We start from the raw sequence: 25,473 nt of genomic DNA on the forward strand, positions 1-25,473 counted from the left end.
CGATATCCGTTCATCTGGGAGGGGGATCGTGAAGAGCCTCGGACGGTCTCCTCCTCAGTTGATGGAGAGGGTGCCGCTGGACGTTATTTGGAGACGATGGTGACCCATGATGTCAGGTTCCCGTTGTCCTTAGGAAGTCAGAGGTTCAGAAGGGAATGGAACACGCTGAAGAGCTTCAGGTCAGTCTTTGTGTTTCTTTTGGCTCGGAGAGCGACGGCTTCGACAGCTGACTCTCGTTCTTTCTTGGACTCACAGAGTCACCTCCAACTAGACCTGAACGCATCTACTACCTATACCATTACAGCTCTTCGTTCCCTTTCGCTTCCTCCTCTAGATTGCTCCTGAGGTTGCTCGTTGGCCCTCCGCCGCTTGGATTCGCTCCGTCGCGTCGCGTTCGTCTCCACCGCTCGTTTCTCTTTCCGCCTCTACGAGTACAGCCTAGCTTCATTTCATCTCCTGGGGTCAACCGTTTTCCTCAACGAAGGAAGCCACGTCCCTCCAGATATAGAAATGACTCGAGCAAAACGCGGCCCTGCTGTTCCTCTTCTCCCAGTCGCGATTCGAGCTCACGCTCTCCTCCTCCTTCCTTCTCTCCCAACGCTCAACCAACCCTCCCTCGCTTTCCGCTTCTTTTCTCTTCCGCCATGCCTCCCAAGAAGGGAAAAGGGATCGTCTCTACTGGAGCCATGTCCAACAAGGCTTCTCCCCTGCCAGATCGAACTCCCAAAGCTCCTCTCGTCCCTCTCACGCCCGTCGAGAAGATCCAGAGAGAGCTGTCCAGACCTGGTTACAAAGTGAGCTCGTCTCCTCTCCGCTTCAGAGGAAGCATGTACTGAACCTAGCTCCTTTCTTTTTCAACAGACTCCTTTGGCTCTCCTCGTTCGTCCAGAGAGCTCCTCTCCTTTCCTTGGATGTCGAGCTCAAGCTGACCTTCCTTCCTTCCCCTCCCTCTCCCTCTCCCTTTCTTCTCTTCCCGCTATCAGAACGAACGATGCCAACGACTCAACTGGGAGCGAGCTGTCGTCGACTCCCGTACCAACGCCGATGGGAAATCCTTCACTCCTGCCATCCGGCTCTCGAGACACGTCAAAAAATCGCAGAACTCTCCCATCGAGGAGGTGCGATTTCAGCCTCATCCTCCGCTCTTGTGTGAGACCGCTCTGGAAGCTAGACATATGGGAGCTGTTTACGCTCTCTTCCGAGTGAGTCTACGGTTTCGCTGTTCACGAAGGTTATAAAGGAGAGGAGGGGGAAGAAGGAGGGAGGGGACTCAGCCGAGCTCAAAAGCGTCGAGCTCACCTTTTCCTCTCCTTCCCCTTCCCTCTCCTCTCCTCTTCTCTCACAGTTCTGCTCCAACCAACCCATCTCTCTCACTCTCCCTCCCTACTTCCGACCCTACTGGACCGTCCTTCTCGCCGACAAGGCTACAGCTCCTCCTCATCGAGCTTGGGAGTTTACCGACGACCCCTTCACCGCGAAGAAAGCGGTCGAGCAACGTCAGGACAAGCGAATCGCCGAAACCACTCGACGGGAAGGTCTAGCAGCAGGAGACAACTCGTCCGGTCGATCTACGCCGTCGTCGTTTGGAGGAGGAGGAGGAACCGTGATGCTCAGTGGAGAATGGGAACGAGCTCCGGAGGTTCGAATGGCTCCTGCTCTTCGAGAACTCGTCGAGGAAACCATCAGGGATCAGATGACGAAGTATCCAGATGCTATCCTGCAGGCTACGAGGGAGTCGAACGGGGGGGAGAAGGCTGGGGAGGGGGAGCAGGAGATCAAGATCGACGTGAGGTCGTTGACCGTTTCGTTGGAGGGACTTGGATTCCGACCGTCCCACGTTCGGAGCGTCGTTACCTTCCTCCAGAACGCGTTGGAGAGGATTCATAACCCGTCGAAGAAGAAGGAAGGGGAAGGGTTGGATCCGTTGGTGCTGGCTTTGAGTACGTTGTCGCCCCAGGAGGCTGCGATCGAGTGGTTGATGCTCCATCTGCCTGAAGGTGAGTTCGACGCGTCTTTTCTCCTCTTTCGCTTGCCTTCGATTGGCCGCGTGCTTGAACAGCAAAGCGAGTACTGACTACTCATCATTTATCGCACTTTTGCTCCTCAGACGACCTCCCGAAACGATTCCGACCCAACGCCTCCGTCGCCGACTTCGTCTCTTCGACTCGATCAGGAAAGGGAGCCTCCCTCGTTCAAGTCTGGCTCGTCGACAAGCTCATCAAAAGCATCGGATTCCCTCGGAAAGCAGTCGAAACGGTTCTTCGGGAAGACGTCGGTACCCCTTGGACGGAGAGTGGAGTTTTGGACGTCCTCGGACGGAGGTTGTGCGGTTGGGAGGAAGGAGAGTGGGGAGTCGACGTCGCTCTCGCTCGGTTGCGATCTACGGAGGATGGAGAGATCCTCGATTCGGAGGAGATGCTCGCTAGGGACGAACGTCGGTCGGAAGAGCTCGAAGCTCTCGAATCGGTCTTTGGAGAACGATTCTCTCGCTCGACGGAGGATTCATGCCACTTCTCCATCACCATCCCTCCCCTCGACCCATCCTCTTCAACCAACACCAACGACGATCTCACTCTCCACCTCATCTTCCCCTCTTCGCCCATTGCCTCCCCATACCCTTCGACGCGTTACGCGACCTCTCCTCCAACCTTCTACGTCACCTCCAGCACCCTTCCTTCCTATATTCGCCTTCACCTCCACTCCCTCCTCCTCACCCTCTTCCACCGTCCAGATCGGGAAGATCTTCGTTCGACTCTCGAATCAGGAGAAGGAGGAATCGTTTTTGCTCTCGTCGAGTTCCTCGAGAACGAGTGGGAAGCGATCGTCCAGGAGCCGCCTTCTGTTGGAATCGTCACCCAGCACTTGGTGCCGAAGCTCCCTCCACCGAAGAAGGTTGAAGGAGAGGTGGTGGTAAAGAGGATTGTGCCGACGAAGAGGAACTTCAACCAGGGAGCGAGGAGGGAACCGACGATGCAGGAGCAGGAGGGATTGAAGAGTCGGACGGAGGAATGGCAGCGGAGTGAGAAGTTCAAGAAGGTGCTGGAGGGGAGGATGAGCTTACCGGCTTGGAAGTCAAAGGGAGAGGTGTTGGACGCGCTGGAGATGAATAGAGTGCTGGTTGTTGTCGGAGAGGTGAGTCGAAGTCTCCTCGTTTCTCGTTCTCGTCGCGTCCATCGCAGGAGCTGACTGCCCTACTTTTCTTACCCCTCCTTCAGACCGGATCAGGAAAGACTACCCAGCTCCCTCAGTTTATCCTCGGTAAGCCGTTCGTCCCGATTTTGACGAGTCTTTCCTCGCTGACTTCCCGCTCTGGGCCCTTTCCAGACCACGAGATTGCCTCGCTTCGTGGGTGCTCGACCTCCATCCTCGTCACTCAGCCTCGTCGAGTTTCTGCCCTCGGAGTCGCCGCTCGAGTCGCTCAGGAGCGTTTGGAGGACGTCGACAAAGCTTCAGGTCTCGTCGGATACGCCATCCGAGGAGAGAGGAGGGCTGGAAGGGATACGAGGCTGTTGTTCTGCACGACGGGAGTGCTGCTGAGAAGGTTGAGTGCTGGTGGGGATGGGAACTTGGAGGGAGTCAGTCATGTGATCGTCGATGAGGTGAGTCGAAGTTGAACGCGTCGTCGAGTTAAGGATCGAAGAGGGAACTGATGTCGCTCTTGTCTTCGTTGGGATTTCAAGGTCCACGAGCGTAGTGTCGATGGAGATTTCTTGCTTCTCGAGCTCAGGGAACTGCTGAAGCGGAATAAGAAGATCAAGGTGAGCTCGAGCCCGTTCTTCCTTTGCCTCGACGCGTCCTGACGCTCACCTTCTCGCTTTTCACTCAGGTCGTCCTCATGAGTTCGTCTATCTCACTGCTTTTGATCTGCCCTAGTAGCTCTCCCTAACTCTCCAGGTGTTCCACAGGTGCTACGATCAACCATCTCACCTTTACCAGCTACTTCGGCGGAGCGCCTCTTCTCGAGATCGTCGGTCGAACCTTCCCCGTCGAAGATCACTACTTGGAGGACATCATCAAGGATATCAAGTATCGACCGAGCTTCCAGGGAGGAGGAGGAGGCAAGGGTACTCAGCGTCAAACGAAGGAACAGCTCGAGGCTTTCCAAGCGGAGTATGAGAGCCGAGGCCTCGACGCCAACTCCATTCAGATCCTCGACACCGTCTCTCGGTCCGACAAGCTGGACGCCAATCTCGTCGCCGCCGTCGCTGCCTACGCCATCGCTGATTCCCAGGGAGAGAAGGGAGGAGTCTTGATCTTCTGTCCAGGTTCGTCTCTTCTGCCACTTCTCTTTCATCTCGAGGAGACGCGAATCCGACCAAACTCTTCCCTTCTCAATCACAGGTGTGATGGAGATCACTCAGACGATTAACGCTCTTCGAACGATGAACCTCGGACCCGTCGAGATAATGGCTCTGCATGCTCAGCTCTCGTCGCAGGAACAGAAACGAGTCTTCCTTCCTACGACGAACAGGAAGATCGTCGTCGCTACCAACATCGCCGAGACCTCCATCACCATCGACGATATCACCATCGTCGTCGACTCGGGGAAGGTCAAGGAGACTCAGTTCGAGGCTGAACGAGGAATGCAGCTGCTGGTGGAAGTTTTGACAAGGTCAGCTCGACTCGATAATCGCTTTACCTGTTCGATAATCGCTTTACCTGAATCGGATCTGACTTGCAACTTTTTCTCCTCAGTCGAGCCGCTTCTCGTCAAAGGAAAGGTCGAGCTGGTCGAACTAAGCCTGGGAAGGTGAGTGGAGACTCGACTTTTCACAGCTCGACGACGCGTCGCTGACTTCGCCCTTCCTTCTTCAACCATTCTCAGTGCTACAAAGTCTTCACTCGTCGGATGGAGAACAGCAAGATGCTTCCTTTCCCGAGTCCGGCCCCTGATTGCTTCTCTCCTCCTCTCTTCCAACCGCCCTGTCCTGATCTTTCGTTTCATTTGACCTCCTCCATCAGTTCCCGAGAGTGAGTCGTTGTTTCTCTTCCTCCCAGCATCTCAGATAGCACCAACTAACCACAAGTCTCCCTTCTTCAGTCCTTCGAACTCCTTTAGAAGCTCTCTTCTTGCAGGTCAAGGCCATGAGAGAGGATGAAGACGTCAAGGCGGTTCGTTTCCTCCTTCCTCTCCCCTTCCCTCTCGTTCGCTGACTGCTCATCGTCTCTTCCCTCCAGTTCCTCGGTAAAGCCATCGATCCTCCCAAGGTCGAACAGATGGATTCAGCCTGGCGAACTCTCATGGATCTCGGTGCCGTCGAGGGAGAGCATGCGACTTCGAAACTGACCGCTCTCGGTCGGCATGTGAGCTCAAAGCTCTTCCTTCCGTGCTCTCGAGCTTCTTTCTGACTTCTTATCTTCCTTCAGATGTCCACCATCCCCGTGGATCTTCGACTCGCCAAGATGCTCGTTCTCGCCTCGATCTTCAAGTGTCTCGTAAGTTGAACGGGGGTTCGCTTTGTTTCGACCTCTTCCCTCACTGAAGCCTTTTTCCGTCTTCGCAGGATCCCATTCTTTCTATCACCGCTATACTCTCGTCGAAACCTCTCTTCATCTCTCCAATGGATCGTCGCGAGGAGGCTCGGAAGTGAGGCAGTCTGCTCATCTCGAAACCGACTCGACGAGGAATTGAAGCTGACTCTCTTCCTCTTTCCTTTCTTTGATCGCTTCTCATCCTTCTCTACCACGGTCATCCAGAGCTCGAGCACAGTTCTCGACCGCCAATTCGGACTTGCTCACGGACTGTAAAGCCTACACCGAGTGCGTCAAGATCGGCGGTTACAGCGGCCAGCGAAACTTCTGCGAGACGGTAAGCTCAGCCGTCGACGAGAGCACCTCAGAACGAGAACACGTTTCCCTGACTCCTATCGTTTCCTTCCTTTCCGTTTTAATCCTCTCATTCTCAGAACTTCCTCTCCGCCACCAGCGTTCGAGACATCACCACTCTTCGGAGCGATTTTCTCGGTGCTCTTTCGGACATCGGTTTCATCCCACCCTACTCCTCTCGAGGTGCTCTTCCAGCTCTCAACGTCAACTCCGACAACGAAAACCTCGTCAAATCCGTTCGTCCTCTTGTCTTTCCTCAATCGACGAGCTTCGCTAACTCGACGCGCTCGATTTTCGATTCCTTTAGATCATCCTCGGAGGTCTCTTCCCTCGAATCGCTAAGGTCAACAAACCCAAAGCCAAGTTCGAGCAAATGCAACAGGGATCTCTTCTGAAGGATCACGAGGCGAAGGAGGTCAAGTTGTTTGATCAGTCGGAGCGAGTCTTTTTGCATCCTGTGAGTTTGGCTTGACTTTCTCTCGATCTTAAATTCCTCCTGACGCTCCCCCACCTTCCTCCCATCTTTCAGGGGTCCGTTCTCTTTGGAGAGGCAAAGATCCCATCGGGGTTCGTCGCCTACTTTGCTAAGAACTGCACCACGAAGGTGTTCCTTCGAGACGCGACCGAGATTCCTTTGTACGGTTCGTACCCCTCTTCCCTTTCCCTGCCATCGCGTCCTCGAAGCTGACGCTTGACCTTCGGCTCTCTCAGGTCTTCTACTTTTCGGAGGAAAGGTCACCGTCAATCACTTCGCAGCTGGTCTGATGATCGGAGATGGTTGGATCAAGCTCAAAGCTTGGACGAGGTCCGTTTCCCTTCGCGTCTGATTCTTCCTACTTCCTGCTTCCTCATCAACTGATCATCTTTTCTCTTTTACCGATCACAGAATCGGAGTTCTCGTCAACCAGCTTCGTCGACTCTTGGACGCTTCGGTAAACTGCTTCTCTCCTTCCCCCCCCCCCTCTTTCCCGTCGCTGACTCTTCTTCGCCCTTCCTTCTTTCTCAGCTCGAAGCTCAGTTCGATGACCCTTCGGTAGCAATCGGTGGCAACGACGAAGTCATCGAAGCGATGTTGGCTCTGCTTGCGAGAGACGGACTGGCGCCGAATTGAACGAGAGAGTAGAGATGCAGAGCGGATTCGCTTCGATACCCTTTCTAGAGCTAGTATACCTCCCGGATAGATGAGTGAAGTTCTGTGTATCTTTTGGACGTAAGTGGTCGTCGGTGAGCAAAGAGGTAAAGTGTAGAGAAGGCAAGAGGAGAGGAGAGAAACTGGATGGCGATTCGAGAACGAGAAGCAGGGTCCGAAGCTGAAGAGAATCGAGCAAAAGATACGTTGAGTAAACCGGGATGGAATGAAAACCAAGTAATCTACTTCGATCTGATGGTGGAAGAGAAAAGGGGGAAGAAGGCAGGGGTCAGCTCTCGACGTTCGCTTGAGCCCGACGCGTCGCCGACGAGAAGGAGAGAACCGTCGGAAACTCACCTGAAACTCGGAAACCTTTTCCATTGATCGATAAAGTCGTACTTCTGAGTTTCCCACGAGCGGAGGGAGGGGCGAAGGACCCTCGTTTCCTCCCTCAACAAGGGCCTGAGCACATCTTTGGAGTGGCTGGGGAGGGAAGGGAAGGAAAACGAAGAGGTTGATGGTAAGCTCAAAGCTTCCAAGTATCCCCTTTTCATAAGGGATGGGCACCTACTTATGCGTCGGTGAGGAACTGAGCAGTCGGTAGGCTTGAGGCTTGGGGTTGGACGAAAAAGAGGGAGCCACGAGAGCAGAGCGGGAGGGAAGGAAGGAAGGCCAGCGAGAGGGAAGAGATCGAACGATCAGTCTTCTCTATCTCTCGGCGAAGAGAAGGAAGCGGCTCACTGAGAGATGGAAAGGCTATCGATATGGACGACTTCTCTCCTTGAAGCTTTGTGATGGTTGGCGGACAAGGAGGGAGGAAGTGGCCCGAGCTCGGAAAGACGCCTTTCGGCTCAGCGAGCTTCTTCTCTTTGATCGACTTTTCACCCCCAAACCACAACCTTCCCGACACCAAACTTCTTTCTAGACTGCTCTCCCAGCCCCTCCAGACCACTTGATGGTCTCCAAAACACTTGATAAGGACCGGAGGTCGCCGTCGAGCTCATCTCTTCCTCCCTTATCCTCCTCCCCTCCCTCGATGTCCCCTTCGCCAACAGCGACCGTCGTCCTCGATCCGCCGTTAGACTCCAAGGACAATGGGGCTGATCCAGGTGGGCTTGGGAACGCTGGGGATCTCGAGGATGAGACCTTCGGAGCGGAGGGCAGGGAGAAAAGAGGAGTCGGAGGGCAGCTGGACGAGAAATGGGACTTTGAGCAGCACAGTGCTTGCCCGTATAATCTCAGCTTAGGTAAGTTTCTCCTTGATCTCTTGATCTCTTCAAAGCGAAGGCACTTCCTCTCAAGGGACGAAGTAAGTTCTGTCGAGGGACTAAAAATCCGTTCCGACAAGCCGAACTTCGAGCTTCGTTCGAGCTCAACCATGCGTTCACCGCAGAACAGGGCGAGCTGACATCAAAACCATCTCTGTTTTCCTTAGTTCGCAGATGGTCTCTGCTGTTTTTGATAGCATCAACGGCTCTCGTCTCGTGGGTTCTCCTCTCATCTCGACTCGTTTCTCAGCCCTACTCGTCTGACCTCTCCTCTCTCTTTCTTTCCTTCCTCCCTCCAGTACTCTCACGGCTTCCATGCCAGTCCCATCTCTCAGCCCGATGGGAGTGGAGCTCGGAGTGACGAATCCTGAGCTGTTGACTACCAGTTTCTCAATTTTCATGCTGGGAGTCGGAGTGCGTCCGATTCTCTCATCGTCTCGTCTCTCGTTCAATGTCTGCGTGCATTTTCGCTAACCTTTCTTTGCTCTTTCCCTGTCCTTCCAAAGGCTGGCCCTTTCGTCTTCTCTCCACTCTCTGAGATCTACGGACGGAAACCGATGTACACCTCAACGATGGCGGTTTTCACCACCCTCAACGTCGGATGTGCTCTCGCTCCCAAGTCAGTCCTCCTTCCTTCTCACAAAGTCTCCTATTCTCAAAATCTTCGAAGCTGACTTCTCGTATTTCTTTACCTCTTTCACCTCACAGTTTTCCAGCGATCTTCATTCTTCGATTCCTCTCCGGCGTCTTCTCTTCGACAGGTTCGTTTCCTCGTCACGTCCACGTCGAGGGTCGCATCTTTTCCTCACCCCTTATTTCTCTGTAGGTCCAGGTGGAGTTGGTGTCGCTACCGTCGCGGATCTCTTCCCCATCTCGCAGCGTGGGAGAGCGTTGTCCCTTTGTGAGTTCATCGCTCCGCCTTGAATCGAGTCCTTCGCTTCGACTCACTTCCGCTTCCTTTTCTACACCCTTTCGCTTCCTTTTCTACAGATGGTCTCACTCCGATGCTAGGACCTCCTCTAGGCTCTCTATTCGGGAGCTTCATCGACCCAGAACTGGGATGGAGGTGGATCGTTCGTTCAACGATTCTGCGACGCGTCTCTTTCTCTTCAAACCGACTTCCTGACGCGTTCTGAACTCTCTTTGTCAGTACTGGGTGCTCGCAATACTAGCTGGAGCCAACGCTGTCGCTCTTCAGATCTTCCTGCAAGAGACTTATCACCCTGTTCGTTCTCCTTTGTCTCTCTCCGTGTCGCTCTTTTCTCTTCGATGCTTCCCGCTGACATCTCCTCGGGTTTCTTCTCATCTTCAGGTACTGGAAGCTCGCATACGGAACCCAACTCCCAAGCTTTCCCTCACAGAGAGCCTTCGACACGTCTGGGCGACTCGAGGAGCGGTCACGTCGAAACTCTCGGTCGCTCTGAAACGACCTCCGACGATGCTGTTTACAGATGGAGTCCTCGCTGTGAGCTGTATCTACTACGCTTTCATTTACGCCAATCTTTTCTTGTTCCTCGTTTCCGTGAGTCCTCCGCTTGAAACTTCGTCTCATCTCTCTTTCTTCAAAACTCACTCGACCGCTCTTTTCGCGTCCCTCCGTTCAGATCCCCATCCTCTACCGAGGGGATAAAGCTCGCCCACCACTGTTTAACTACGGCTATAGTGAGGAGATTTCCGGATTGGCCTACATCGGGTTGTGTGAGTCCTCGTCGCGTCTAAATCAGACTCAATCTTCGCTGCTCAAACTCACGACGCGCTCGACCTTTCGTGCTCGCAGGTGTCGGTCTCACCACCGGAACTCTTACGACTGGGTATTATGCCGATGGAATGTACAGCTGGATGAAAGCTCGGTACGGGGGAGGAGTGGGGAGGCCTGAGTTTCGGTTGGCGCTGACCCAAGTGAGTCAGTCGTTCTTCGTTCTCGCAGACTGGAACCCGCAGGAGAATCCCGCTTACTGACCTTGGACCTCGTCATGGTTTCATAGATCGGAATGGTGATCTTCCCATGTGGACTTCTGATGTACGGACTCGCAGCGGAATGTGAGCTTTCCTTTCTTCGACGCGTCGAACTAAACTCGTCTTCTGACTTTCCTCTTCCTCTTCTCCGTCCCCAGTCGAGTCGCCGTGGATAGTTCCTCAAATTGGAATGGTACTTCTCGGCTTTGGAGAGATCATGGCCTTCAGTACAATTCAGGGTGAGCAGCATCGATCTCTCTATCCTTTTCTTTCGAGCTCGTCAAGTCTCATCCTCCTTCCCATTCAGGCTTCCTCGTCGACCAGTACCAACCTTTCGGAGCGTCGGTATGTATTTCCTCTGGACATCCTCAACGCATCGAAGCTCTCGCTGACTTGCTATCCTTCTCTTTACAGGCAATCAGCGCTGCCGTGGCCTGTCGATCCGTCGCGTCTTGTGTTCTCCCAATCTGCGGTCCTCTCATGTTCTCCTCGCTCGGATACGCTGGAGCGGTTGGTCTGTTAGCTGGTTTGGGAGTATTGGTGATCGGAGGGCCGGTGGGGATGATTTGGTACAAGAGGAGGGAGAGGAGAAGAGCTGGGTTCGAGTAGACTTAGACTTGGACGCCCGTTTATTTTGGATTTATCTATCTTCCCATGTTCAATTTGGCTCTCTTTAGAAGACAGAACTCTTAACTACCATGCCATCGTTATGTAGATGAAGGGAAGGAAGGCAGAATTGGCCTTGATCGCTCAGATGATCCGAGCAAATCGAAGCAGGAGGCAGTTTGAAAGAGCCTTAGTAGGTTCGAAGGATGCTGATGTATATCGTAATAGAGAGTAGAAACGAAAGGTATGCAAGCGGGGTAGATGCTTTGATCGAGGTATCGAGAAAAAATGAGGACGAGGAGTAGACGCGACTCCGACGTGGGAGAGTAAACTAGAAAGAGAGGAGGCGAAAATCGAAGGGAGAGAAGAAGGGTGTAGGCAATGGGTAGAGAGTGCGAGAGAGAGCGATATCGAACGGTAAGCGGTGGTATGCGAATGGAGAGAAAGAAGATTTGAGGGAGAAGAGACAGACGTGGAAAAGCGAAAGGAGGAGCGACGCATCGAACTATGAGCAGAAAACGAAGAAGGTGAGAAAAGAGAGCGAGAGCGAGAAAATCGAATAGAACCAAGCGAAAGATGTGCGAAACCAAAAAGGGACTAGACTATTCCATGCCAACCTGCGACGAACGAGGCACGTCGTCCCAATCGATGTCGTCCAGCGTCGTCTCTATCCCCTCTCCCAACAAGCCAGATCCTCCTGCAACTCCCCCTTCCTCAGGAACTTCCACCCTAGGCTCCCCCTTCTTCTTCCTCCTCTTCGTCAAACGTCCAGCAACACCGATCGAACTCGTCCCAACCTCCTCTCGACTCTCTCCAACCCAACTCCCTCGAGTTTCCCTGATCCTCCTTCCTCTTCTTCGAAGGTCCACTGACGCTCAGACCGGTCTCCTTCTCTCGAGCAGGCGTCTTCATCGACTTCTTGGCGACTTTGGGCTTGACCTCCTTCTCCTCCGGCGCGTCGTTTCCTCGAACGAAGGCCTTGAGGAAGTCCTGGTAGTGCTGCTGTTGGCTATTGAGGAGGTAGACGGAGGGAAGGTCAGAGACGACTGATTGGTAGGGAAGGCGATGTTCTGGAGGAAGGGAGATAGGAGTTTGAAGATGGATGTTGAAGAGTCGAGCGGTTCTGGAAAGGACGACGAGATGGACGCGTCAGTTCGATCCAACCTTTCGAGTAAGTGAGGCAGAGAAGGTTCAAATTCACTCACGACTTGATCGAAGCCATGTCTTTGACAGCAGAGGCGTCTCGGAAGATCAACTTCGAGTCGGAGGAGAGGAGAGACACGGCGAGCTCAACGAATGGCTTCGTCGTTTTGCTGGCGAGGACGACGGAGCTCCAGCTGGGAAGAGAAGGTACGAGGATCAGGTTCGGATCAGACTCGAAATGAAGTGGGAAAAGAACTCACTGAAAAGCGTGCAGAGGCATCTCCTTCGCTTGCAAAGGATCCGAGACGACCGCGTTGTCAAGGAAGCCCCATTTCTCATCCACGAGAGCTTCCTACGAGAGCAGAGGGGATGTAAGGTCAAATCTCCACTCCAACGTTCCTTCATCGGTCCTTCGAGGCGAACGATCGTTAAACTCACTTCTCCTAGATCAGGAGGCCCGTCGAGCAACTTCCCGGAGTCCAACCATCCCACGAGCTCTCCCAGCCTCTTCAACGCTTCCTTCAACGTCCCCGATTTGATATTTTCTGCCTTGACGTTGAGAGAGGGAGACGACGAGAGCTTCGCGAGATTATCGAGGTAGCCCTTGGAGCTGAAGACGTTCTCCGAGACGACGACGAGGGAGGCAGCGGTGAACTCTTCGACGCTGAGTTTGCTCGCGGCTTGAAGGAAGGCGAGGCTCTTGCCCTTGATTCGAGAGGTCCATCCAGCGAAGTCGGCCGAGGGGACGATGAGTAGAGTGGCTGGGGAGTTGAAGTGGGTAGGAACAACGTTCGACGACCCAGGAGGAGTGGAAGGAAGGGGAGAAGCCGGGGGAGTCGATAGCAGTTGAAGGACGAGGTCGAAGATTCCTCCACCGACGACGATTCCTCCCCGACGGTGGGCGAGGCGAGAAGCTTCTCCTCTCGCCTGAAGATGAAGAGGAAGGAAGGTGATCTCCGAGACCTCTTTCTCCGTGAAGAAGGAGCCCGTCCTCGCCCAAGAGGCCATCGCGTCCGTCGATGGCTCGACGACGAGGTTCGGGACCTTGAACGAGGATCGATCCTGCCTTCGTCGTGAGTCCTTCGAGAGCGACCATTTGAGGAGAGTGGTTGACGGAGGAGAATTGGAAGAAGGGGGTTGTGAACCGAGGAGTCGAGGAAGGGATGTGTTTGGAAGGATAGAAGGGATGAGGAGGAGCTCGTAAAGACGATGAGCCTTGCTCCGGAAGACGAAAGGGTGGGTGCCGAGCTAGAGAAGAAAGGAACCGAGCCTCATTAGTACCAGGATATAGAGATCTGCTGGAAAGACCGAGGCAGACTGACAGGAGGAGTTGCGGTAGGAACGTCTCCGTTGAAGTCGATGTTGTCGCAAGGGAGGTGATCTAAAATCCATCCGATCGCCTTGGTCTCGTCGAGTCCACTGAGGACGAGGGAGGAGTACCTCCAAGGGGCGAGTGAACCTCCTGCCTCTTCGACGTCGAGAGCGAATCGAAAGACGGGGAAAGCATCGAAGTCACCTTTCGGAGCCCTTGAAATGAGACTGACGTTGGGCTTCCTCGACTCGACAATTCCGACTCCTTCGACGAAGGTCCAGCGAGATGAGATTGAAGCCTTGACGACTGTTGGTGCGTTTGGATGGATTGGACGGTAGGTTGGGTCGAGGACGGCGAGATGGAGGCTTGGTTGGCCGTAAGAACGAGGATCCGGTTGAAGGGAGAAAGCGCAGGCGTCCTCGCTTGGTGGGCCGAATCGACTCGTCGAGAACTTGAAGAAGATGGTCGGCTGTTGATCTCGAGCGAGCTGGTAGGTCGATTGGGTAGTTCCTCGATCCGTGAGAGCGTATTGACCGCTCAACGAAGCTCCAGTCGCGTCGTCACTCCCGATCTCGAGTTCCGTCCAGATCCTCTCGTCCTTGAAGTCTTCCAGGCCGAGTTCACTCCTCCAGGACGGCTTGATAAAACCTTGGCCTTGAATGCTGACGTTGAACGAATGGACGACGGGAATCCGGACCGCAAATGAAGTGTCGAGGAGGGAGGACGAGGAGAGAACGAGGTGGCCTCGAGCGACGGGAAGATCGAAGAACTGCTGGGGATGGGAAGCGATCCGTTTGAGGAAGAGCATCCAGCTGGGTTCGGGATCTGTTAGGTCCAGGCGAAGAACCATCCAGTTTGTGGACTCCATCTCGACGACTCCGCCTGCGATCTTGACGAGACGAAACTCGTTGGCTCCCAATTCGACGAGCCGATCCTTCAAGGTCGACCATCCTTCTTCATCGACTTGGATCCCAATTCCCTCCCGAGACGAGTCCAGCGTCGGTTCGTCGATCCCGGAGAACCAGAAGCGAGCAGGAACGGCTTCTCGGAGGTACCTCTCGGCCTCCTCTATGCTTCCGTTGGCGAGGTGCTGACGAACGACGCCGACGAGCTGTCCGACTGCGAGGCTAGAAACCCTGGACGAAGAAGACTGATCTTTGAGTTGAGCGAGAGTGGAGATGATCTTGAGGTGAGTAGGAGTGGAGACTGAGGTGGGACGGGAGCGAGAGCGAGAGCGTGAGACGAGGAGGTCGGGTTGGTCGGCGAGGATCGTAAGGACGGCGACGACGACAGCCCCGACGACAGGACATGCCATGGCGTTGCCTACATGTATATCATACGAGAGAAGGAAGTCATACGAGAGAAGGAAGTCAGCGTCGGCTCGTCGGTCTTAAAAAAGGAAGGGAAAGAGAGGCGAACCTGCGAGGTCGACTAATTGATTCTTCTTCAACGAAGAAAGTTCGAGCCGAGCGACGGGGAGACCCTGAAGGGCGAGAAGACGTTCCGGCGAGATAATCTCTCCGATCGAGGTGTCGTAGATCTGACTCTTGGGCGTGATGCACGGTGCGACTGTAAAAAAACGAGGGCCGATCAGTCGACGCGTCTCTTGATCCTCAAACGAAGGTCGACTCACTTCCCAATCGAGCCATCGAGATCTTTGGACGTCGATCCCTGAGCAAGTTGAAAGGAAAGTGCTCGTCAGAAGATATCCACGAGATTGCACTTCGAAGCGAAATCGCAGAACTCACAGACTCGGCGACAAGTTGAAAGAAGCCGACTTGGAGGTCAGATCGACTCCTTCCCTCGCCAGCTCGAGGATGTATAGCTCAGCAGCTTCGACCTGACGATCGGGTCGCCGACGGAACTCCTCGGTCGTCCTTCGAGGATCCTGTTCGAAAGGATGCTCGTTCCCTAGTCGTTCCTTCTTTCGAAAGGCAGCGTGGTCGATGGCGCCCTTGGACCAGTCTCGTTCTGTTCCAACACCCACGGAGGCGAGTCAGTTGACTGGCTTCGAAGAGAAAGGGGCAACGGAAGACTCGAGGAAGAAGAAGTGGAAGAAGCTCAGGAAGAGGGAGCCGAAACTCACCATCAGCCTTCTCCTCCTCCGAGACTGCTTCCCTTCGAGGAAGAGCGAAAGCGTCCACTGGAACGGTCGGTCGATGCTGGAGTTTCTTGACGCGGCGGATCGCCTTTTCTGCGAGCTCTAATCGTTGAGGGTTCGCAGAGACGCTGAGGGATCCGGCGACGGCGACGAGGTAACCTCGAGTCCTGTTGACAGGAAGGTAGAACTGGTTGGCGTTGAGACTGTAGGTAACAAAGAGTATCAGACTTGAAACAGCTTCGAGAGTTTGGCGAGAAGGAAAAACGAACGTCGTCCAATCCGTCCAGTAGTTGTCCAGCCTGAGATACTTCACCATCGTCTTCCAGGGAGCTCGGGCAACGTTTTCGACGATGAGGACGGCAGGTCTGAACTTCTGAACGTAGCCCAGGACCTGGGTCCGAAGAAAGGAGCACAGAGAGGGAGGGAGAGAGAGAGTGAAGGACGAGAACGAGGTTCAACGATGGGTTCCGAGGGAGACAGTAGGATCTCAAAAACTCACGGCTCTCCATGTCATGCCTGACTGTCCATCGTCGTGTATCGGCTTGGGATTGGCGTTGAGGGGGCTGAAATCCTTGCACGAAGGCCCAGCGATGAGGAGGTCGACCGAGGGAACGTCGACTGGATCCCCTTCAGAGACGAGCGTCGCTTTCCCTGTTCCGTTTCCCATCTCGATGGCGTCTTTGAAGATGAATTCTAGACGTACGAGGGGAAGAAAGCCGTGATCAGCGATGATGATCAACAGAGAAAGAGAAACAAAATCCCCTTTTCGCTGAACGAAGAGAGTGAAAAGGAAACGCACCTGGATGACAGTTCTTCCTGATGAACTCCTGCTTGAATGGCACGTTCTCACAGCTGAAGGTCTGGAGGGGACAAGTAGAAGACACGGGAAAGAGAGTCAGCTTCTCTAGGCCTGTTCGATCCTCGACGCGTCTTGAAAACTCACGTGCTCGATGTTGAAAGAGACAGTCGAGCCTTGCCTGACCAACTCCTGCTGCACAATCTCCTGGATCAACTCGACGGCGAAGACGGGAGAGTCGGATCCTGAGCAGATCGTTCCGATTCGGAGCGGTCTTTCGTCGAGGGCGATGGCGAGTTGGGCGATGGATTGAAGGTGAGGGAGGAGCATGTCGGCGAAGATCTCCTCGGGAGATGAGAGAGGAGGAAGAGTGAAGTCGATATGAGGTTTCTATGAGAGAGGAGAGCATCGAATCCAGAGTCAGAGAAGTCTTTTGGAGAAGAGGAGAGAGCTGGAAAGATCGAATCGATCCAGACTCACCTTCGGCTCCTTCATCTTCTTCGTTCTCGTCTTGTTGAGTGCAGGCGTAGTGACATCAGGAACATCTGTTGTCAGAGAAGTAAGCATGATAGCGAGAAGGACAGCATCAGCACCAGTCCGTTGAAGGGAAGGAAGACAGACAAAACGCGACCTCACCTTCTTCATCGCTCTCGATCTCCTCTTCCTCCGCCATCCGAGCTTGTGTCCAAATCTCCCTCGCTTCCTCCCCACAGAAATCATCCTCTATCGACGCACTATCCGTTGTCGATTCCAGCGACGAAAACCCTTGAGACGGCGACGCTGACCTCTCGACCTGCTGTTGACGCGATGTTGATGGCTCGAGGGAAGGAGATGCTGAGGGTGTGTAGGTTTGAAGGTTTCGACCCTGAGGCTTTGACGTAAATGAAGACTTTGTTGGTGAAGGGGTGGGCTCGATGGTGGAAGAGGGAGGGACGCTGAGAGAGGAGAACCGAGGTCGTTTGCGAGAGGAGGAGGAGGAGAAGGTCGAGGGATTGTCGACCGGAACAGGAGGAGGAGGGATGTTCAGGATGCTCGTTGCGGTCGGGGAGGGATGACAGGTGAAAGAAGCAGGGTAGGATGGTTGGACAAGAGCCGATGAGTTGACTATAGACGAAGGACCAGAAGGGAGGGGAGGTTTGGAGGAGTCGGAGGAGGGTAAAGGGGGAGCTCGGTTGAGGGCTTGCTGCTCGATTTCCTCGTGCATCTCGGGCAGGAACGAGTCGTCGTAGAGCTCGGAAGAGCTGTAGATGAGACCGCTCATATTGAGCTGCGTTGATGAAGAGTTGGAGGGCGAGAAGAGAGGAAAAGGAAAGGAGGAAGAAAGGAAGGAAGGTCAGCTCGAGCTCATCCTGTTCTCGTCCCGTTCTCTAATCTCCCGAGGTCCTTCGGATCCTGAGTACAGAGTACAGAGCACCATTAGACTGTATATATACGGAGTGACGACTCACCTTGGAGAGCTACCGAGTTGTGAAGAGAAAGAAGGGCGAGACGAAAGGGAAGGAAGGAGATGAGGAGGAGTTGAGCTCGACGGAAGGAAGCGATGTTTGACCAGACCGATAGTAGCGAAGATTTGAAGATAAGGGATTCCTCCGAGACGGTATAGTAGAGAAGAGGAGACGAAGAGGAAGGTAGTCTTCCGAGCAGACCCCCCTACGGGTGAGATGGTCGTGGTTGAAGGGAAGAAACATGACGAGAAGACGAGGCTGATTTCGGTTGAGTTCAACGCCCATCTTCGCCCTTTCTTTTCCTCCCTCAAGAAACCTTTCACTCTCAGCAACTAAAGACGGAAGCTCCTGCTCCTAGCCGACGAAGTCTCAGGATTCAAAGAAACCTCAGGAGGGAGCCAATCAGTCACGCTCGACAGACGTCGCGTTCTCCTTCTCGTCCCCTTCCTCTTCCTCCTCTGTCCAGCTCACAACCTTGCACAACCCCAAGATCCCTCCAAAGAACTGCCTTCTCGGGCCACACCTCTGATCTTCAGCTTCTCCCCAGACTTTGTATTCCCTTGCGTTTTGTTCGGCCGGACTTTTCTGGCGTCCTCGCTTCCGATTCGTTGTCGATCTTCGCCTCCCCTTCTTCTCCTTCTCCTCTTTTTCTTTCCTCCAACGCTCACCTTCGGCGTCTATGACCACAACAGCAGCTCCAGCGATGGAGACCTATACCGCTACAGGATTCATCGAGTACCCTTCAACCACGGTTAGCTATCAGTGGGTGACGACCAGGCCTTCCTCCACAGCTCGGTCCAGCAGCAACTCGTCCCAGACGGGAGGAGTTTCAGTCACTCTTCTGGCTGTGGTACTCGTAGGAGTTGGTCTCTTAGCGTTGGCTATGGCTGCGTAAGTGTTTCTGTACTTTGTTCTCGTCTGTTTGGGTCGAAGGAGCGGAACCAAAGAGATCGAGGCTGACCATCTCTTCTTCTCCATCTTCCTCCTTTGGTCCCTTCCTTCCCTTCCGCATCCTTGTCCCCTCGCCTAGCTGGTCTCGCTGGGCTTTCCTCACTCGGAACGCTTTGGTCAGGGAGAGGATGATAGCTGAGGAGTGGGCAAGGGGCGGAGAGAGGAGGGCGAAACGAGAAGCTCTCGCGAAGCTGATTCCTCCAAAACTCGTTGAGGTTTGGAAGGAGGAGGGAGGAAGGTTCTTGGATTTGAAGAGTCCGAGGAAACTGGTGAGCTCCTGTTCCCCTTCTGTAGCTTTCGGGTTCCTCGTTCCTCGTAGGATGTCCCCCGGAGCTCTTCGACTTGAGCTGACCTTCTCTCTTTCCATCTCCGTCTCGTCGTTCCCAGCCGCTATCCCTTGACTTTATTCCTTCTACCGCCACCTCTTCCTCGCACCACTACCCGTGTACTACTCCGGATGAACCTCTATCCCTACATCTCTCCGTCCTTATCCTCCCGCCGCTCCCTCCTCCCTCCTTCAACTCCGCTCCCAACCCCGACGCGTTCGACAACGAGGAGGAGGATCTCCCTGAAGTCCAGCTTGGAACCACTCCCGTCGGTCTCTTGATCTCTTCTTCGAGCGAGGTGGCAGCCTGGGAGGAGATCTCGAGGACTTTGGAGGCTGAGAGGAAGAGGAGGAGGACGACGGCCAAATTCGACGCGCCTTCTTCGCCTGGAGTGCAGTTCGTTGGAGATGCGAGGGAGTTGGAACCGATGGAGCTCGAGAGCGAGGACAGGAGGCTTCGAGATTGGTGGACGAGACGGAGGTTATCTAGATTTTGGTAGATCGCTCAAGATATCCGACCGCGTTTCGCGACTCGGACGAGCCTTGCGCTTGTTCTTCTCGAGAGAATCTCTCTCGTGCCTCTAGCATCTTTAGAAAGCGAAATCCATCTCGATCCATCTCTACACATCCTTTTCTCCTAAATACAACGTTACGCACAGACAAATCGAGTCAAGAACGCAATAAATTAACGCGTTGCAACGGATCGTCTCAAACAGAGCTTCGAGAAGGAGGGTTCATGATCTAGAGGAGGACGAGAACCTCATGACGAACTTCGGGAATGTAGGTTCTGCAGGGTAAAGTGGGCAGGAAGAGGAACAAAAGCTTCGAGCAGTCAGGGATTCCGAATCTCCGACGCGTCGACGACCGTCAGAAACGAACTGACCTCAACTGTTCCATTAAGCTCGCTCTATTCGAAGGTTACAAAAAGAGCAGGAAAGCCGTATCAGAGTGGCGACGCGACTGCCTTCGTTCAACTTCAAGTGAACCATCTGTGAAGGGCGGGGAAGACAGGTCAGTTAGACTCAGGGTTTCATTCTTCGCTCTTGTTCATCGTTCGCTCTATCTCGACTCAGGCTCAACTCTCGCAAATCGAATCGACAGGCTTCTTCACGGCTCGAACTCCTTTCATCTCCATCGAAAACAACGTCCCATCACCTTCTCTCCCTCTCGTCCCATCGACTCCTCTCCCTCCTGCCATCTCCACCACCTCCACCTCCACCTCCCCCACGCTCCCTGCCCCTCTCATCGGGACGAGCTACCCTCCTCTCCCTCTCCCTTTCCTCCTCGTCCCGTCTCGCTCTCGACCTCCTCCTCTCCTCCTCTTCCGCATCCCTCCAAGACCCACCACGCTCTCCCCGACGATCCTCATCCATAGGCCTCTCGACCGACCTCGACCTAGATCTTCTTCGTTTCGAAGAAGGAGGAGAGGTTTCGCGTCGTCGCTCCCTCTCCTCTCCTCCTCGACCGTCTCCTGAGGGTCGGTCGGAAGGAGGAAAGAACGATGAAGCTGCTGGTCGAGGAGGCCTGGTCAAGGACGATGATGCCGAGTTGGAAGTGGGGTTGGTGGAAGATGGAAGGGGCGGTGGTGAACGAGATCGATCGCGAGAATCTCGACGGTGGTGTTTCGACGACGAGGATTTCTCCTTCTTCGAAGAGTGCTTCTCGGACTTGTCCTTCTTTTCCTTCTTGGGTTTGTTGGGATCTCGATGTTTGTGCTTGTGTTCTTTGGGCTTCTTGGAGGAAGAAGAGCTTTCGAGGGACTCTCGAAGCTGTGAGGGAGGAGAAAAGAGGAGGAGAGGTCAGCGAGGGAGAAGGAGGGCTGAAAGAAGAGCAGAAGAACGACTCATCCACCACCCTGCGAAACGGACAAGAGATAACGCAGAGCGAAGATGAAGACTCACCCTCTCGCTCCTGATATAAGCAGCCATCGGATCTTCCTCATCTACGTCCCCTCCAGCACCCTCTCCCTCTCCGATCCTCCCAGCCGCCGAAGGTCCTCCCACCATGCTAGGCATCGCGTTCATACTCTGCTCCTCAGGCTCCACAACCTCTCCTTCCCCATCTCTCTCCTTGGGCTGCTCGTAGTTCCTCGTGTGATCGACTCGAAGGGTTCGACCTAGGACTTTGGATCCGTTGAGGTTGTCTACGGCGAGGACGGTGGAACGTTGATCGAGGTACATGAGGAAAGCGAATCCACGGGGTCGAGAGGTTTCCTTGTCTCGAGGGAGGTTGATGTCGGCGATTTCACCGTATCTGCAAGAGTGGGAGGAGAAAGAGAGAAGGAAGGGAGTGAGGAATGTGAGCTCGAGAAGGAAGGAGAGCAAGAGCGAGAGGACGGCTGGACGAACTGGGAGAAGATGGCGATGACGTCTCCTTCTGTGAGGTTGAAAGGAAGTCCTCCGACGAAGATGTAGGCAGAGTCTGTAGGAAGAAGGCGGAAGGAAGGATCGTCAGCTCAAGAGACGATTAGGAAAGGAAGGAAGGGGAGCTCGTCGAAGTTGCCACCACCACTTGAGCTCGTCCACCGTAAGAAGAGCTTCTTGGAAGTTCCCGAGTCCATTAAGGGAGCTATAGGAGCATGCTTCCACCATGGGAAAGTATGGAAAAGCTGCTTGTCGGCCACCCTTCGGGCGAGAAAGAGGTTTCCGTGTCGAGCACGAGCTCAACATCCTCCTTCCTCCTTCCCTCGACCTTTGTTCCCCTTCTCCCACCTCCCATCCAGCCTCACTGAGCCCGAAACTCTACGGCGGACACAAGCTGTCCCACAGCATCAACCTAACAACTTTTGCTTGCTCACCTTTGTAGGTATCGTGCCAGGATCCTCCTCCGTTCCCTTCGAGCTCCTTCTGGTTGATCGAGTTAATCTCCTTCACGACACTGGGAGGAGAAGAAAGGTTTGAAAGTCAGTCACGTCGGTCTATAGATCTTCAACTTCTCTGTAGAGAGGCGGAGTCTACTCACTTCATTTTGAGATTTGGGTGGGAGTTGGGGGCGAGGGAGTAGCTTCGAAACCGGCCCTCTTCTTTCTTCGACTACCATGACGACCGCCACACCCGACCTGTATGGAGGTTTCGAGTGTCCCTACGATTTCCTCCTAAACTCAACAAACTCCCAGCCTCGATATTCTTCGAAACTCGCTTCCTGCACTCCTTCTCGGGCTGGCTGCTTCTCTGCTGCGAACCGACGCGTCGTCGATTCGATCCTCTTTTCTCAGTCGACCGAAGAAGTGAGAAGGTAAGTAGACAAAGTAGATCTGAGGTTTGCTAGGTAGTTGATAGGAAGGTAGATGACTGAAACCAAAGCAAAGCGAAGTGAGGTGAGCGGAAAAGGGTCCAAACTGAAAACGAGAAAAAACGACGAGCAGCAGAAGCACGGGAAAGAAAAGTCCACCAAGGTGAGAGGACAGCAAAGTAGTTGAGGGATACAGTAAGTGATGCGAGAAGAAAGGAGGCGGATACGTAGGAGAAAGCGAGCTGGGTTGGAACGAGAGACAGTCGAGAAAAAGAACGAGCAAAACGAGGAAGCGGTTAGAGAGGAGCCAAGCAGAAGAAAACGAAAGTGAAGAGTTCAAAGAGAAGAAGCCTATCTAAGCGAGAATCTAAAAAAACTGGTGAAGACTTGTCCAAGAGCAAAGAAAGGAAGGGAAAGAAAGAGAACTCAAAACAAACGCGGATCCGGAAAGGGTCATAGCGATACAAACGACGAGAAGAGAAAGAAGGAGAGGTCGAGAGACGGTAGTTGATCGTCCAGCGTGGTTGAAAGGAGTGTAGCTATGAGCTGTAGAGACCGCTGAGGCCGTCGAGGTATCGCCGTCGACGTTCGTCCCTCCTCCCGTCAAATTGGCTCCGTTGGCTCCGATGGGTCGAGAAACGTCGCTGAACGAGCAGTCGCCTGATTGGCAGAGGCATGTGTTTCCGATCGGATCCCAGAAGGCAGTCGAGCAGTTGGCGGGAACTGCAAGGGACGACACTCAGCGATCGAAAACGAGGCGACGCGTCGCGAAAAAAGACTCACGCCGGTAACGAGTTTGAGAGCTCGTGTCTTGAGCGGGATTGGGATCCTCGACGGTCGGAGGGAACACGGGGCAGCCGTAGCCTTTAGAGTATCGAAGGTCATGAGTCAGTGCGAGAAGTTTGAAAATGAACGAGAAGAGAGCGACGCGTCCACGAACATGTAAAGAAGGGAAAATCCTCGAAGGGACATCGCTCAAGCAGTCCATCTTCGTGTCCATCCATTCCATTGCAGATCTTGGCCTCCTCGGGAAGGTCAGGAGTCGAGCACCTGAGTGCTGGGGAGGAGTTGAGCTGCGAAGTCGGGACGGGGTCACGAACCCAAGCGAGGAGCTGCTCGTTCGACACGATCCAGACGTTGGGTTGAGCCTGGGCCCAATCGAGAAACTGATTGATCATGTTGATGATAGCGATAGGGTCCTTCACACCTGGATATCCCGTTGCGACGTGAATCGGGTGGGCTGGCAACAGAAAACAAAGGAGGAAAGCGAAGAGAAAGGGAAGGACGTCAGGTCAAGAGAAACGTGCCCCTAGAGAGAAGCAGTATTCACTGTAGAGTCCAAAGGGTTGTCTCTTTCTGTGAAATGGGAGAAGGGGAGAGAAGGTCAGTTTCCGAATCGTCAAAGCGAAAAGAAGACGTGTCGCTTTTGCTCGACTCACCCGTTGTCTGCGAAAGCGAAAAAAGAGGAAGAGATAATGAGCTCAAAGTCACAGCAAACGAAAGCATACGTCACTGACAGTGAGCAGTGAAGGTATCCTTCATGAACTGCGACAAAAGAAGGATCCGGGAAAGTTAGCTCAAGGTCGAGCGCGTCGACAAAAAGAGAACAATCGCTCGTACCTGCAGAGTAAAGGCAGGGTTATCGATCTCATCCAGCCAAGGATCCATAAGATGGATGTTGTTCTCCGTCCTGTTGTCGAAGATGGCGTACATAGGTATCTCCCAAAATCCAGGAAGCGCAGGCTCGCCGTAGCAAATTCCTTCAAAAGTACTGCAGTCGTTGACGAGGCCGTAGTCGAGGGTGTAGGGCCTGAATCGAAAGAAAAGAGGCGAAGTCTTAGGTTTCTTTCAACGAGGGTTGAAGGTCGTAGAGGAGGAGGGGACGAACCAGAACGCGTCCGTCGTCGGCGCGTTGACGGGGGAGGAAGCCGTCGCTGAGCTGTCGTACGTGAACCCGAGCTCGTGTAGAGTGGTGAGACCCTCACTGCAGATAGATACACGAGCAAATCAGTAAGCTCTACTTCTCGGAAGACAACTCCCGTTCGACTCACGCGCTGTAGTTGAGGTAAGGGAATCTGAATCCTGAAATGGAGGAGAGCGGGATTCCTGCTAGAGCGTTGAGGGCGATCAGGTTTCCTTTGATCTCGTCCGCTCCAGGAAGTTCGGGGTGAGTCATCCTGTTTTGAAGATCAGTGGAAGGGAGGAGAAGTTATGAGAGAGGTCAGAGAGCGGCAGGGGAGGGACAACGACCAGGACGACGACGCGAGGAAGAGGGGACGAACGAATGATCCGCGATCTCGTTCCCTTTGACGAACCATTCGGTGACCAGACTGTAGTTCGTGTAGGCTAGCGACTGAAATAAAGTAGAAGGATATCGGAAGGAGAAAAGATTCAGCTTCTCGCCTCTTTTTTCGTTTCCGACCGACAAGCGACGCGTCGGTTCCCTCGGTTCCCTCTTCTCGCAACAAAGATGCTCACAGTAAAGTAGGTCATCTACCAGCAAACGACCGAGAAGAAGAACAAAAACAGTCAGCTCTCACCAAGCTTCTACCTCAACGTGTACACGACCGACACGTCCCCTCAACCTCCCTCTCTTTTTTTCCCTCACCTTGATGTCACAACCGTTGGGATTGCTCCTCCGCTTGACTAGCGAGTCAATAGCAGCCGTCGTGTACGTCTGAATCGCATCGTCTGCTGTCAGAACGATGAACATGGGAGTTTCCTCGGGTTTGAGGCCGCCTGGGGGGAGAAGAGGGAGGAGTCAGCTTCGACTCTTTCAAAAGGGACGAGAGAGAGGTGCCTCTCTGCTCTTCCCTTCAGAAGAAAGTTTATAGTTCGACGCACCTGGAGCGTCCGTCGAAGCCTATCCCATCGAGCGAAAAGAAGTGTAAACAAAAGAAGGTCAGCTTTCCACGCAAATCGATCGACGACGAGCCAAAAAAGAACTTCGAGCTCAACACCGTCGTCGCACTCACGCAAGCACAATTTGGAAGCTTGCAAGTGTTCGGATCGCACTTGTACGTTGAGATAGCATTGGCAGGAGTTGATCCTGCTGTAGCTGAGCCATCATCTCCTCGGCGAGCGAAAGAGGTGAGGTCTCGTCGACCTAGACATCCCTCGAGCTCGAGTCCTCGACCGTTTCCATGGCCGTGGGCTGAGGAGGGTTGAGGGTTGAGGAGAGCGAAGATCGAGGCGAGAGCGAGGAGGGATGGTCGCATCGATTCGGAAGAGGGAAAGAGAGGGAAGGGAAAAGGAAGGTGGTGGGTTGAGGTCCAAAAAAGAGGAAGAGCAAGAAGGTGAGATTGTCACCCTGACGAGAGCTAACTTCGGCTCTCGAGATCTCGTTTCAGAACATTCTCATCGAGTTCAGAGTTTCTCTAATCT

General features: G+C 53.9%; 6 protein-coding genes across 6 annotated transcripts; 3 read left to right on the forward strand and 3 right to left on the reverse strand.

Moving 5' to 3' along the window:
- Positions 1–518: 518 nt before the first annotated feature.
- On the forward strand, positions 519–7,024 carry BDY24DRAFT_400561 (P-loop containing nucleoside triphosphate hydrolase protein). The gene is made up of 25 exons (XM_076641972.1): positions 519–794; positions 862–879; positions 984–1,202; positions 1,346–1,997; positions 2,108–3,132; positions 3,216–3,258; positions 3,325–3,599; positions 3,681–3,758; positions 3,827–3,839; positions 3,906–4,265; positions 4,342–4,612; positions 4,696–4,750; positions 4,826–4,880; positions 4,963–4,971; positions 5,042–5,112; positions 5,179–5,304; positions 5,368–5,436; positions 5,505–5,587; positions 5,698–5,809; positions 5,907–6,062; positions 6,134–6,283; positions 6,356–6,467; positions 6,538–6,631; positions 6,713–6,758; positions 6,833–7,024. The coding sequence occupies exons 1-25, from the start codon at positions 645–647 to the stop codon at positions 6,935–6,937; spliced, it is 4,347 nt and encodes a 1,448-aa protein (XP_076493399.1). The 5' UTR covers positions 519–644; the 3' UTR covers positions 6,938–7,024.
- An 829-nt stretch (positions 7,025–7,853) lies between these two features.
- On the forward strand, positions 7,854–10,852 carry BDY24DRAFT_184987 (major facilitator superfamily domain-containing protein). Its single transcript, XM_076636352.1, has 15 exons — positions 7,854–8,202; positions 8,391–8,439; positions 8,523–8,637; positions 8,730–8,842; positions 8,932–8,984; positions 9,050–9,124; positions 9,214–9,296; positions 9,374–9,448; positions 9,536–9,745; positions 9,828–9,921; positions 10,001–10,122; positions 10,209–10,263; positions 10,338–10,418; positions 10,487–10,524; positions 10,594–10,852. The coding sequence occupies exons 1-15, from the start codon at positions 7,911–7,913 to the stop codon at positions 10,786–10,788; spliced, it is 1,650 nt and encodes a 549-aa protein (XP_076493400.1). The 5' UTR covers positions 7,854–7,910; the 3' UTR covers positions 10,789–10,852.
- A 609-nt stretch (positions 10,853–11,461) lies between these two features.
- Positions 11,462–17,840, reverse strand: BDY24DRAFT_400576 (uncharacterized protein). The gene is made up of 16 exons (XM_076641973.1): positions 17,586–17,840; positions 16,774–17,404; positions 16,618–16,682; positions 16,285–16,527; positions 16,141–16,201; positions 15,841–16,034; positions 15,611–15,732; positions 15,327–15,544; positions 14,989–15,211; positions 14,874–14,911; positions 14,660–14,809; positions 13,251–14,563; positions 12,367–13,176; positions 12,189–12,280; positions 11,991–12,122; positions 11,462–11,908 (listed from the first exon to the last, which is right to left on the reverse strand). The coding sequence occupies exons 2-16, from the start codon at positions 17,396–17,398 to the stop codon at positions 11,515–11,517; spliced, it is 4,680 nt and encodes a 1,559-aa protein (XP_076493401.1). The 5' UTR covers positions 17,399–17,404; positions 17,586–17,840; the 3' UTR covers positions 11,462–11,514.
- A 331-nt stretch (positions 17,841–18,171) lies between these two features.
- BDY24DRAFT_444217 (uncharacterized protein) lies at positions 18,172–19,489 on the forward strand. Its single transcript, XM_076644833.1, has 3 exons — positions 18,172–18,473; positions 18,613–18,802; positions 18,921–19,489. The coding sequence occupies exons 1-3, from the start codon at positions 18,262–18,264 to the stop codon at positions 19,356–19,358; spliced, it is 840 nt and encodes a 279-aa protein (XP_076493402.1). The 5' UTR covers positions 18,172–18,261; the 3' UTR covers positions 19,359–19,489.
- Positions 19,490–20,927: 1,438 nt separating this feature from the next.
- Positions 20,928–21,743, reverse strand: BDY24DRAFT_328508 (IST3 family RNA-binding protein; the record flags this gene model as incomplete). Its single annotated transcript, XM_076637098.1, has 3 exons — positions 20,928–21,111; positions 21,207–21,279; positions 21,656–21,743. Coding segments are annotated over 3 exons (345 nt in total), but the record flags the coding sequence as incomplete, so codon positions are not given.
- Positions 21,744–22,116: 373 nt separating this feature from the next.
- Positions 22,117–25,356, reverse strand: BDY24DRAFT_400595 (polysaccharide deacetylase family protein). Its single transcript, XM_076641974.1, has 14 exons — positions 25,065–25,356; positions 24,934–24,952; positions 24,698–24,828; positions 24,568–24,582; positions 24,372–24,442; positions 24,141–24,266; positions 23,978–24,073; positions 23,710–23,899; positions 23,607–23,634; positions 23,529–23,535; positions 23,420–23,445; positions 23,030–23,329; positions 22,873–22,953; positions 22,117–22,812 (listed from the first exon to the last, which is right to left on the reverse strand). Exons 1-14 carry the CDS (start codon positions 25,305–25,307, stop codon positions 22,457–22,459), a joined length of 1,689 nt encoding a protein of 562 aa, XP_076493404.1. The 5' UTR covers positions 25,308–25,356; the 3' UTR covers positions 22,117–22,456.
- Between the last annotated feature and the right edge of the window lie 117 nt (positions 25,357–25,473).

This window comes from Mrakia frigida (genome assembly GCF_051309035.1).
Source record: "Mrakia frigida strain ATCC 22029 unplaced genomic scaffold BDY24scaffold_35, whole genome shotgun sequence".
Taxonomy (NCBI): Eukaryota; Fungi; Basidiomycota; class Tremellomycetes; order Cystofilobasidiales; family Mrakiaceae; genus Mrakia; species Mrakia frigida.